Below are 12,565 nucleotides of genomic sequence, written 5' to 3' on the forward strand. Positions count from 1 at the left end.
TTTGCTTCATATAGATAACATATTTATTGAAAAATCTGCTTCACCAACAACGGTGAAATCGTGACCAAAAATTACAAAACATCATGGTAAGTTTGCTTTATAAAAATAAACTGCAGGAGTACACCTCACTTATTTGTACTGGTCTCTCTCAGTCCCTTCCTCCCTTAATGGTGCACATTATACTCTTCAGCATAATGCCATTCTAGAAAATTGCATTCCATCCAATAAAAATGCACTTGTTTTTCCTTAGCAGAGGTCCTTAAAGTGACTTTTCCCCCGCCCTCCCCAACAATAAATATAGAAAATAGCCTTTAAACAAATAAATTTTAGTTTGGTCAGCTTAAAAAAAAGGTCCATTTTCCCCCTCTTGGGATGTAGTGACTAAGCAGCCATTTAAACAGTATTCAAGTCTTTGGTGGCTTCAGCTGCTTAAAGCTGCAGTTTTATGTACAGAGGTTCTTTTTTTCTCTCCACAAACCAAAGACTATGAGATGATGTTAGGTACACATTCGCTGCACCTCCACTGGGAGCGACCCCTTGCCCCGGAAAGCAAGCAAAGGAGGTCATCTTTGGCACGGCAGAGCTTTCACACAGAAGGTGTCTTTGGTGGATGAACCTGCTGCATCAGCTGCGGTCGTTTCACGCGCGGTTTCCGTCTCTTTGGCCTGCTCTTCGCTTTGTTGATCTGCACCACAAAGAACGCCAGGACCACCATGGCGCCAAGAAAGGCAAAGACAGGAATGGTCTGTCCCACATCCTGGTTGTACCGGCCAGGCATTATACCTAGAAAGGCAAAGAGGTTTGGAAGCCAGCAGTTACCACGTGAGCCACGATGGCTTTGTGGTGCTAATGCCATCTACCAAAAGGATCTGCCGCTAACTCTTGTTCAAAGCCCAGGCAGCCATTAATCAGATTATATTTCAGACAGGAAGATTAACAGCTGCAGACCGATTAGCGAAAATCAGATGGGATGCTAACTTTAGAGAAAAGCACCAGCCTTTCCACCTTGACCCGTTTGGGCACATGAAAGCATAGTCCAGATTTCCCCTGTAACAACAATCTTCTGTTTTGCATTAGAAGAGAGATGCAGACACTTGACCATAATCTTACTACTAAGTAATTGCTGCAATTCAAATCCTGATGGAACGAGGAAAGTGATTTCATGCTTGCTTGCTCCTGAGACTGTGAACACAATGAGGATAAGCTAGAGAAACAAACCCTTCCTTTTTACAGGTGTCTTTGGTCTAGCAGCTCAGACTGGGAAAAGAGCACATATGAAGCTTTCCATCTGCTTCCAGCTCAGCCTGCAGTGCCAAGCTTGTACAGGAGAGCTGCCCACCTGAAAGCTGTTTTGAGTGCTAGATGTCATTTGTTAGTGTAACAGCTCGCCCAAGGCACCATTCTGACAAACCCTTCTGGACTCTGCTTTTTGCACTCACAGAAGGAATTTTAATTAGCAGTAATATGTAGTCACAGCTCCTAAGGACAGGTGCTGCTGCTGACCCATCAGTCATCCAAACAAACCTGAACTATCAAAATGCACCCACAAAGATCTTCCTCCCAGTATGTCATGCACACTTTCTATTGAACAAACTATTCATATGCAAAAAAATCTTCATCAAACAGCCTTTTATAACACAGACATACTATTATATGCATGCTTTCCACAATTGAAAATAAACAGTGGCTCTCATATGGCTGTGCTGTGTTTGGGCTTTTATCAAAGCTTATGAAAAAAGCAAAACAAAACCAGCAATTTTCAAACTTTTCAATATTTACCTCCAGGAATGTCCCACGCTCCACTTTCTCCAGGGGACAGTGGTCTCACTTGGGGTCGGTTCTGTCGAAAACTGGGCAGTGCCACTTTATCAAGGTCAATTGACAGTAATTTTTGATGTTTCCAAAGGTTGCTAGAAGAAATTTAAAGACAGAGGTGTCTGTCCACTTACTTCATTAATGCAAGGAATTTTGTAGCAACATATAGAAAAAGTGACAGTACGTATACACCCAACGTATAACTCACTAGTCTGGACCCGAATGATGCCCGATCCATTCTTTAGGCTCTGCAGGTTGCAGGCCTCCAAACTTCAATTCAGGCACCACAGGGACATAACCTAGATTAGCAACTATTTACCAACAACTCTCTTTCCTGCACAGGCTTCCAAAAGTAACAACCAGCAGACAAGCAAGGGCTGTGTGCTGAGCCCTGTCCTTCACGGGACTGACAAATGGCATGAGAGAAGGCAGCACTAGGAGAGCTGTCCAAGAAGATGCTTCAGAAAACTCTTTCCAAGGCACACGATGACGATGGGCTTCATCAAGACTGTTCATTCGAAGTTGGAATCACTCAATCACAACAGTGACTTGTGAAGTTATTTTTAAAATACCAGAGTTTCATAGTGTAGCTATTAGGTGAGTCAGAGTTATTCACTGAAGAGGCATTAATCATTATTTCCTCTTTGCAATCTGGTATTTTTCTAGGAAAAGGCATTACAGCTGTCCCTTTCAAAAGCAGATAGAACAAGTAATTTTTCAGCTGAACTCAAAAGTGCGACTTCTTGTATGAGAAAGACATACACTAACCTGGGGGCAGTTTCATTCAGAGGCTGTGGTTTGGCCCAGGACAGGTGAGGACAAGCAGGAAGGGACCGGGGTTTAGGGTCTCCCAAGTGAGCCTCGAGCACCTTTGAGTATCGATGCAAATGGTTACCTGCAACTCACAGCAGAGCGAGACTGGCTTACCCAGAGACAGGCAAGATAAAAGTTACCAACACTGACCCTGAGCTAAACAGTGCTGCTGTAAAACCCAGGAGCTGTTTACAGAAACAAGGACTCACAGCTAAATATCAGAATTAACCTAAGGGTACCTTACAAAATAGTAAGAGTCTGCACGTACCACAGCAGTTAAACCAAGTTTTCCTGGTGGCATGTGAGATAAGACTGAATGCTTTATTCTCTGTAGCTAGTAACTAGAATGTCCCCCCGCAGAATCAGGCATCTGAACACTCCTACTCTATGAAAAGAACATTTTCTTCAGTCTAATCACAACTATGTCACAACAAATCCCTGCAAAATGTGCTCTCCTCCAATAAAACAGCACAACCTTGCAAAGCTCACAGCAAACCAACCTTACTGGCACGTAACTCAAGGGGTCTGCCCCAGCCTTCCTGCCCCGAGGGTCGCTGAGCTTTGGGTTGTGCTTGGCCATGGAGGCTCTCTCACCTTCCATGCGCTCGGGGAGGGAGAAGCCAGCTCCCGACGGCGGCCGCTGCCTGTTCTCGGAATGGCTGAGGCTCGGCGGCATCACCCCGTAGGACGTGTACTGCAGCAGGGAATCCAGGAGCCAAAAGCAATCTGTGGATTTCACAGCCCCAAGCCCCAAAACAAGATATGCATTATGCCACATTTAAAATGGCTTATCTTTCTGCTAAGAAGGCTTTAATGACATTTAGAACTACAATCCATTTTGCTGGCTCTTGCTTTTCTCCTGAAGTTCTAGGCTCATTTTCAGAAAGATGCAACTTTCAACACACACCCCATATTCCCCTGCAACACACAAACACAGCATTCAACTCCTCAGTCTTAAAATATTGTCACGTGTGTAGCAAACGAGGCTCTTTTGAGGAGCAGAACACAAAAAAATAGGTTTTGAATACAGGAATTCCAGGTTGTGCAAGGTCATCCAAGTTTTGACAAAAATCATGAAGTTCTTCAGTGGAAGTAAAGAAACCTCTGAGTTTCTGGTTTAATTTTTAACAGGGAAATGGACAACCAACTGGTTTTTTTTGAAAGGACAAAATAAATACCTTGCAAAGAAAGGAAGAACAAGGTAGTGTTTACAGTGCAAGCATATGACTCATTTGCTTTCTCAAGCTTAAAAAAATAAACAAAAAACATTCTGGCTACATCCCAGCTAAAGGTACAAGCATAACCTACAGCAGCTGTGGCACATACCAGGCTGGAAATCAGCACCACAATACATGTGATCATAGTTTTCCTTTGCACTTCAAAAGCTCATGATCCTTCGCTTTGATTTTCTCCTGAATTATTACTACCTTAATCCAGAGCTACCCCTAAGGAACAAGCACTCCAGCTAGTTCACATCACAACTCTACTTTGCAGGAGTAGGACAATGCCTCATCAGCTATTTCCACCACACAGCAAAGTATTTTTCTCAGAACTTCTGCCCCTAGGAACAGTTGGCTGGGAATGGGAGTTAATCTTCATAATCCCAGTGTCCCTTAAACCCTCACCTTTGATTTTTCAAAGGGGTCAAACAGATTTTAAGGATTTATATTCACAAATGTTAGGAATTTTCCTCAGTTAAAGCCACCAATGTCTCTGCAGGAGACATAGCTCCTGGTTCACAACTGAAAAGCTAATTTTAAAGGATTTCTTTAGAGCATTCCACTCTTTCTTGCTTCAGATGTTACCCTGAATTTAACAGTATTAGAGAGGTCACAGAGCATTATTTTCTATAACTTAATTTAAAGCTATGTACCTTCTCTTTTGTTATGAGCTTTAAATAACCTGCAGCAAGCACTAAGGCATCAATGTGCAGGTGTTAGGGCAACTCACAGGAAGCAGCCCAAAGCCAGATAAGGAAAAATCAGAGAACTCTTTAAAAACCCCAAAATGTATGGTAGAGAAAGAAATCAGCTACAGATGGAGAGCTCCCTTAGGCAGCAAATTCCTTTAAACTTAAATAAATTAGGCAAGGGATGGATTACATAATGTAGTATTTTAAAGTATCAGCGACAAAAGCTTAAAAAATTAGAGATGTACTTTTCATCACAAAAGGAAAATTCAGTTCTGTTCAGTGGAAATGCAGAAAAAGACTTCACATATTGGATTATCTCCCTCCCCTCAAGCCACAGATCTACCAGCTTGTGCTTTACATGTCATGAGAAACATAAGCAACCTCTTAAAAATTTGCAAAGTCAGATCAAACCAACTGCTAGAAAAAAGATTTTATAAGAATCAGCCATAGTGTGTAGGCAGAGAGCATGGCTTCTCTGGGAGCCACAGAAAACACACACACACACACAACTCACACAACTGCTACCTAGAATTGCAAAGAAATGCTTTGACAACTAATGGAAGTTCCTACTTTCTGACATTACACCCGCTGGTTTGTGTCAGTGTAGGATAAGCTGAAAACAGTAATGCACAGCTGATATTGTTACAAGCCCTGATAAGGGCTCACACACCTTTCTGCCGGTGGCTGTCGTCCAGGCAGTTGGAGTCGCCGTACAGAACTATTCTGCCACCACCTTCTGAAGGAACTTGGTAAAGCCCCAAAATAGGGACGTTTTCAATAACAGCAGTCTCCTGTTTTAAAACTTCAAGACCTAAAGCAAATAGTAAATAAATTTCATAGCCTGCAGAGCATCAGTATCAATCTACCCATGAAACAACACAGCCTACATTTCCAGCTGACATGCAACAATGCCCCACACCATGCCACACATTTTTACAAGAAGTTTTCAAAACCCCCAAGATGTTATGATAAAAATGAAATTGCTCCAAGACTCTGATTGTAAAGTTTCCTACTGATAATAATTTTTTTCTTTCTTTGGTGGAGAAGATCATCACAACCTGGATTATCTTCAACAGCCTTGAATAAAAAAATTCTAGTATCTTCAGCAAAAGATTTAAAATCAAAATGTTATGCTCTCTATGTTGTTTACATCCTTCTGCAGATTCTGCAGAGAGCTGGTTTAGGAAAGCTACCCTTCCTTCCTACAATTATACCAAGTAGAAAAAAATAAAGACAAATTTCATATTTTACTTGAAATTTATCCCCTTTACTTGAGACACTGTTTAGATAGCAAAAGCAAACCAGAGAGCTCTTTTGCCCCAGGAATTGCAATGAAAAGAATTCAAGAGAAAAAGCAGGTTTAACAGGCTACTTGTCAAATTGACACTCTTTCTCTCTCGCACATAAGGAAATACATAAGTCATCGGCATACAGGGATATTGTCCTTCCTCCAAAAGGCTCACTCACACAGCTGAGCTCTACTGTTCCAAAAAATTTCTCCACTAGGTAATCACCTCTGCTGTACATACTAAGTCAAAAATACAGTGAACTGACCGATCTTCCCAGGCAGTTGCTGAGTTTTATCAGAAGCACTGCATGTGCTTCTGCTCTCACACTCAAAACGCTAAACCCTCTGCACAAACCTGACCTGCAATACCCTAAGAGTTCTGGTCAGTTGCCCCTGCACAGCACTTCCTAAAAGCTCATCAAATATAAGATTTCTTTTTTAAATTGCCATTACAGTTCTGAATTACTCCCTCCCCAATGAAAGATATTATGATAGAAGAGAATGGAAAGGCACAGAGAACAAAGCACTCAAGTCTGAGACCACAGGCATCCTGTAAGCATAAAATTTTCCCTTATGAGTTTCACTGGTGACATTTTGTCTAGTAACATTTTCCTTATTTATATCCTTAGATCACCACAGCTACCACAACATTCATGCTAAATATGGCAATGATCAGAGGATATACTTCAGTAGCATTTGAAATTTATGAGAAACATGAACAAGTAACACAATTACAACACAATTCCTCCCCTTCCAGAGACACACGTACATGCAGATGTGTTTCCATACAGCAGTCACAATACAGGGCTGCATATAACACTTGGATATTGTGTTATTTAATAACTGTATACAGAGTCACACTGCAGCTGCCTGTTAGGCATCAGCTACAAGCTCTAGGCAAAATGAGAAAATGTAAAAATATATACCCTGTAAATGTGGTTTTGCATTTATTGTTTTTAAACATTTAGACTTTGCAACTCTGCGTGTGCACCAACCCCAAAGTTCTACTCAAAACACGGAAAAAAGGACCAGGAAGCTCATACCTTGATCCTTGAAAGTCTGTGCAATGACGATGCCATCTTCTGGGAACTTTGCAATACTGCACCCTGATGCGTAATTCACTGAAGACATCACAAAACTGCTGTTTAGAACCAGAAAACACATTCCCTCCCTTCCCTACCCAACAAGCCAGGAGAAAACATTCCCAGGAACACTGCACTGAGTTTGTACATTTTGACCAAGGTGTGTGTTTGCAGAGAAAACACTGCTAAGCACAGCTTTCACAGGCTCACCTTCACACGCTTTCCAAACCTTTCAATTTAGGAGCTTTTTTTTAACTGAAAAGCTAAATCAAATACAATGAAAAAGTCTACAAAGGAAGAAATCATTTACAAGACTCTTTTCACTGAATCTGAGCAGTTCCCTTGACTCTTGCTCAACCTCAAACTTGCAGAAAACCATTTTCCAAACACCCCACTGTAGCCTGTGCAGGCAATGGACTCAGTACTCACTTTCGTGACTTGCCATGGTAAAATCTCCTTCATACAGCCCATCACTAAAGGCCATATTCCAGACAGAAAGCAGATCATTGAGTGCTGGTATATTAGCACCTCCAGTATCAGGCATCCACCACTGCCTATAAAAATTACAGTGTAACACTGTTTATTAGTATACAAAATATACACCTAGAGTTTGGATAACAGAAAGTCACACATCCTCCTGCATACAGACTTTCCCAAAGCCTGAAATAATGAATTACATCTTAAAACCTTCTTTAACTCCACAGGCATCTGAGCAGCTGTCTCTTACTGCTTTTGAGCTAAAATTAAATAATACTGATGTAAAGTTCTCAGTGCATTTCAGCTGCATGAAAAACTTCAATTTACTTGAAAGAAATTCAGTCTTATGCTTTTTGCTTGGCTAAGCAGAGATAAAAATGACAGTCATGTCAAATGCTTCTCATTTTCATAATGAAGCAAAATGTCATGTATTTTTTCTTTATAAGCAATATAAACATGCAATAATTTCAGTAACAGGTACATGACCTGGTGATACTCTTGCAATGCTCTCTTCCTTCTATTCTGCTCCCCTACAGTAAAACATGTCCATTTCTATTTGTTGGCCTTGTCTCAAATTTCTTATTTATTTTCACTGTAAATGTTTTTCTTGGCATTAGAAGTAGAATACAGGACCAAAGAGGACTCCACAATCATGATAAAATGGGTAGCTATGCTCCTAAAGCTGTAGCCTAAGATCAGTTCTGCTACTTAAGGTAGGACCTTCTTACAGGTAACATCCAAGTGCTGAAGTACAGTGCATCACATCTGGGATTTTTAGGGTACAATTCTATGGCATTTTATTTCCCAAACCACTTGGAAATAAGTCAATACCTTGTGTTTTCATCATAAAACTTCACTTTTCTCATCACAGATGTGTTGTACCAGTCACTAAAGACAATCAGTGAAAGTCCATTATCAACATCCCTCCTCAGTTTGGTGATCTCTTCAGGGAAATACTCTTCCTCACTGTCCACCATCAGTAAAGTCCCTGTGTGCAAAAGCAGAAACAGGAGTTCCCCAGGCTGGTGATCACTGTGATGTTAGCACTATTTACAAAACCCACACAGAAGCCAACACAAGTGCACATGTTCACACTGTCTGGTCCGTGAGCTGCTCTGGCAGCTCATCTAATAAAGTCATATTTAAGGATAGTAAATGTAAGACAAATGTATCCCAAAATTATGGGATTTTTTTATGTTTGCAGCACAGGAAGTTTTTAGGGTGTTACTTATGACTCCTGCTTGTGTGGTCTCAAGAACTGAATGCCCATGTGTCAGGTGTGTGCTCTGCAGTTTGGTGTCACCCAAATGTTCCATAAACCGAGCCAAACTGTGGCACAGCTGGACAATGAGGGGATTCAAACTGATCCAAACTGGAGTGCTAATGCAGATGCTGCCTGGTCAGGAGGTTTTTCACTGCTCCAGCTCTAACAGTACTTTCCTCACTACTGCAGACTTGCAGCCAGGTAGTCAGCAATTACTCTGAAAAAAAGGGGTTTGATTCACCCCTTGAAAACTACAGTTTCATTCTGGTAGGCTTGACTGAATTGCCACTGCCACTTTGACATAACCCTCTCCCACTCCTGTAAACAAGCAAGCACAACCTTCTCTGCATCACTGAGAAAAACACAACCAGAAAAATAAACTTTTATTCCCTGAAAACATGCTTATGCTTTTAGACTGCTTCTAAATACCAAACCCTTTTGCTTCTTCGCTTTCTGCTTGCCCAGAGAGGTGGTGAAATTTCCACCCTCAGAGACAACACAGATCTTGACAAGGTGACACCCTGAGCAATCTGATTAACCACTGTGAGCCCCACGTCTCACAACTCCTTGCAACCAAGCCAATTCTGCAAGTCCAGGCAGTCTGCATTTTGAAAGCCTTCTGATAAAGATCCTGTAGAAATGGGACAGAGTGCACCCTCACCAAGTGTGAAAACAATACAAGCTAGGGACAAGTGGCAGGTGGACCACAGACCATTGAGTTTTATTCCCCTCACTTCTTCTTTAGGAAATTCTGAAAGCCCAACAAACTACAATCAAATGAGGTACAACACAATGGTGAATCAGAGTAGGGAGAAATCCCCTAATGCTGCTCTCTATCAATTATAAAACTATAATATCAGAAGAAACACTATTTTGCTACTTTTTAAGGGCTAACATTAATGTATCCATGTGTATATCCACTGAACTCTAAAAGCAGTGGTGAGAAGTTCACTTAAGATTCAAGATAAACAAAAGATAACTGCTGGCAACAGTTCCAGAACTGACAAACTCAGGAGAATGCATCCTCACCTCACAGTGCACTGAAAAACATCCCAGCTGAAAACAAGAGTGTTTCTGGAGCATGCCATGGTTTAACAAGGGGCATATGGGAGCAGAAAGGAGCAGACAGCTTGCTCTGTCCCCTGCCTGGTCAACCTATCCAATTTGCTTCCTGACGAGCACAGAAACAAATCACATACTGCTTTGCTATTGCATACAGTTGGATGAACACCTGACCCACTCTTTTATCTAATCAAAGATCAAAAACATAAAGAACCAGGATGGACACCTTTGATTTTAGTCTGTTAAACAGGTCATGTTTCATTTTGACTGTGCCAAAATCGTTTGACAAATACAGTTCTGCCTTTGTGGGACTGAATACCGAGGAGCATTAACCCACTCAGAGGCTGGCTTTCCTTCTCTTTTTTTTATGGTAAGGACAGAGAACAACACTAATTCTACTAAACTCCCAAGCAAGCTTCTCCGGAAATACTCCACACAAGTATCAGCACATAAATAGTAACTATCCCAATGCCAAAATATTTTTCTACTACCACTAGAATTTTTGTTTGTACCTCAAAACATTTTTGGTCTTCCAACAAAAGGTCAGTTCAGGAAAAGGTTAACAGTATGGAGAACAAGGCAATTAACTCATGCTTACCATACTGACTTGCATCAAAACATGTAAACGGGGAACCAAGAACCTCAACAAAGTACCCCATGCTCCTGAGGTGCTGGTACATGTCCCTGAAGTTTGTGTGGATATGGTCACCATTCCTTCGAAAGAGAAGAATGTTGAAGACATTTAGATCTGCCATGTAGAAATCTCATTTCCACCTTTTTAATCTTCTGAAATCCTGTCCTCCTGCCACCTCTGCATACTCCAAGAAGCTTTCCAAAACTTGTGTCCTGGTCACTGACCCAATTAATCCTCACTGAGGTACTGCTGCGTGTTTTTTTTCTACAAATGCTTCCCTGCTCCATCTATGAAAGGGCAGCAAAGTCCTTCCCTGCTTTGAAGACAGTCTCCCTTAAGAAACAAGGGTTCCCTTATTGTCTTTTAAATTGTCAAGTTTGTGTGAATGCGGAAGCAGTTAAGGAAGTGTGCCCTTTAACTTCCTGTGAGAAATTAGGTCAGAATACAAAAGCCAAACAAAAATCTCAGTACCTTAAATGAGCATTTTAAAAGCTTTTCATTTCATGTGAATAAAACCATAGAGCTCAAAAAACAATCCTGCACCACAAGCAGAGTCCAAGTGCTTTCCATAGATTTTACCAAAGATAAACCCATGCCTTTCTGAAAAAGGCTAGAACTATGGCATTCAGTAAAGTTATCCCAGATCATTAACCCGCAATCAAGAAATACTGATTTAATAGAACCCGAGATAAATACCAATCTAATGGATCATTCTTCATCCTCAAATTATCCCTGGGGAAGTATCCTGGTGGATAACGGAGGTTATGATACTGATCCCAAAGGACTCGCTTACTACGAGGTGGAGTAGGAATAATCTTCACTTTTATTGGAAGCTTCACCGTTGAAGTCTGCTCTGCACCATTTTTAGACTGAAGGACAGAACAAACTACAGTGAAATCCTTTCTCCCACAGGAATCAGTTAACCACAGTTAACAAAAAAACTGGAGGTACCAAATCTACTTTTTGTCACCAGTACCAGCTCCAGAGACAAGGAGATTACTTTTGTCCTAAATTGCTGCATTATTTTTTTCTGCACTCAACAATTTATAATTATACTCAGAATGAAAAATACTTAACATATGTTACAACCATGACCTGGTTCAATTCTTCAAAAGCTTAAGTTTCTCAGGAACAATTAAGCATTGCTGGAGAAGAAACATATCTTTTTCAAAATACGTTATTTAAATCCACAATAAATGAATGAAATTATGGTGTTGGTCCCAAAGGGAGGCTTCCTGATTCTAAATTATAGGCAATTTGCTCTCAATTATAAAGAACATTATTTGTACTTTTTAATTTCCTGACCCAAATTTAACTTATGCTTCAAATGACATGGCTAGAGCAAACCCTTAAAACCAAGGTATTTGCGTATCAGAAAGCAGTTTTGATAACTTTTCACCCAGGAAATCCAAAACGCACAGAACTTACTTCATTTTCTGCAGGGGATGATACTGTGATCATAACATGACCCTGAGCAATGCCTTCCCAAGATGCTGCTTTCTTTGCTACAGAGATGGAAATTGCCAAGTATCCAGACCAAGGCCACAAGACTGGGGAATAGGAGAAAGCCACTTCTATGTTATCCCCATTTTGGGGGAGATAGGGTTGCCAGTCTGGCTGTGAAATGAAGAATACAGAACACTCGTAGCACAGTATTTGCAATCACTACTTTCTGCACACATAGCCCTTTTCCTCTACTTGAAGTAATAAACATTAGCTCTTCTGAAGATTATATCAAATTTTAAAACGCCCTCCAAGACCAAAAGTTTGGTGTGGTGTCAGTGAATCAAGCCAATTGTGACAGCCTCTATGACCCAGACCAAAGGCTTTTCAGACTATGAGAAGCTGCTCAAGAAAACCTGCTTTAACATTCTGAGATCATGTGCAGAAGTTTATTTATGGTGAGAACACAGGATTTCTCTTTGATAATGAGGTGAACTAACAGGCCAGTTACATCAGCTGTGTGTATTACCATAAACTAATGACCTTGGATAAGAGTTTCAGTGCCCTTTAACGTAAGCTTGAAGCTAAACCAGACCTCAGGAGTCACACTAAAATGTTGAAATTAGACTCATTTACATTAGCTGGAGTTACAGGACAGGTGTCTTTTTTAATTTGCATCAATTCTCAAATCTATCACATTTAAACTTAATTAAAAACCTCCCTAGCCAACCAACAAGCTCAGTATCACTGGTGTGAAAGAACAGGTTTGGCAGCA

At 40.8% G+C, this 12,565-nt stretch overlaps 1 protein-coding gene across 3 annotated transcripts in view; it reads right to left on the minus strand.

The window, feature by feature from the left end:
• Positions 1-12,565, minus strand: part of MBTPS1 (membrane bound transcription factor peptidase, site 1) — a 24,348-nt gene continuing 11,783 nt past the window's right edge. For all 3 annotated transcript variants that reach the window (XM_086847260.1, XM_086847259.1, XM_086847258.1), the window contains 11 exons: positions 11,776-11,964; positions 11,044-11,216; positions 10,312-10,427; positions 8,219-8,375; positions 7,340-7,464; positions 6,872-6,949; positions 5,211-5,351; positions 3,223-3,354; positions 2,584-2,710; positions 1,780-1,910; positions 1-783 (listed from right to left, as the gene is read on the minus strand). In XM_086847260.1, coding sequence (XP_086703386.1) covers positions 587-783; positions 1,780-1,910; positions 2,584-2,710; positions 3,223-3,354; positions 5,211-5,351; positions 6,872-6,949; positions 7,340-7,464; positions 8,219-8,375; positions 10,312-10,427; positions 11,044-11,216; positions 11,776-11,964 — 1,566 coding nt within the window. In that variant the 3' untranslated portion in view covers positions 1-586. The remainder of the gene's footprint in view (positions 784-1,779; positions 1,911-2,583; positions 2,711-3,222; positions 3,355-5,210; positions 5,352-6,871; positions 6,950-7,339; positions 7,465-8,218; positions 8,376-10,311; positions 10,428-11,043; positions 11,217-11,775; positions 11,965-12,565) is intronic.

This window comes from Cyanistes caeruleus, chromosome 12 (genome assembly GCF_971803275.1).
Source record: "Cyanistes caeruleus chromosome 12, bCyaCae1.hap1.1, whole genome shotgun sequence".
In the NCBI taxonomy this organism is placed as follows: Eukaryota; Metazoa; Chordata; class Aves; order Passeriformes; family Paridae; genus Cyanistes; species Cyanistes caeruleus.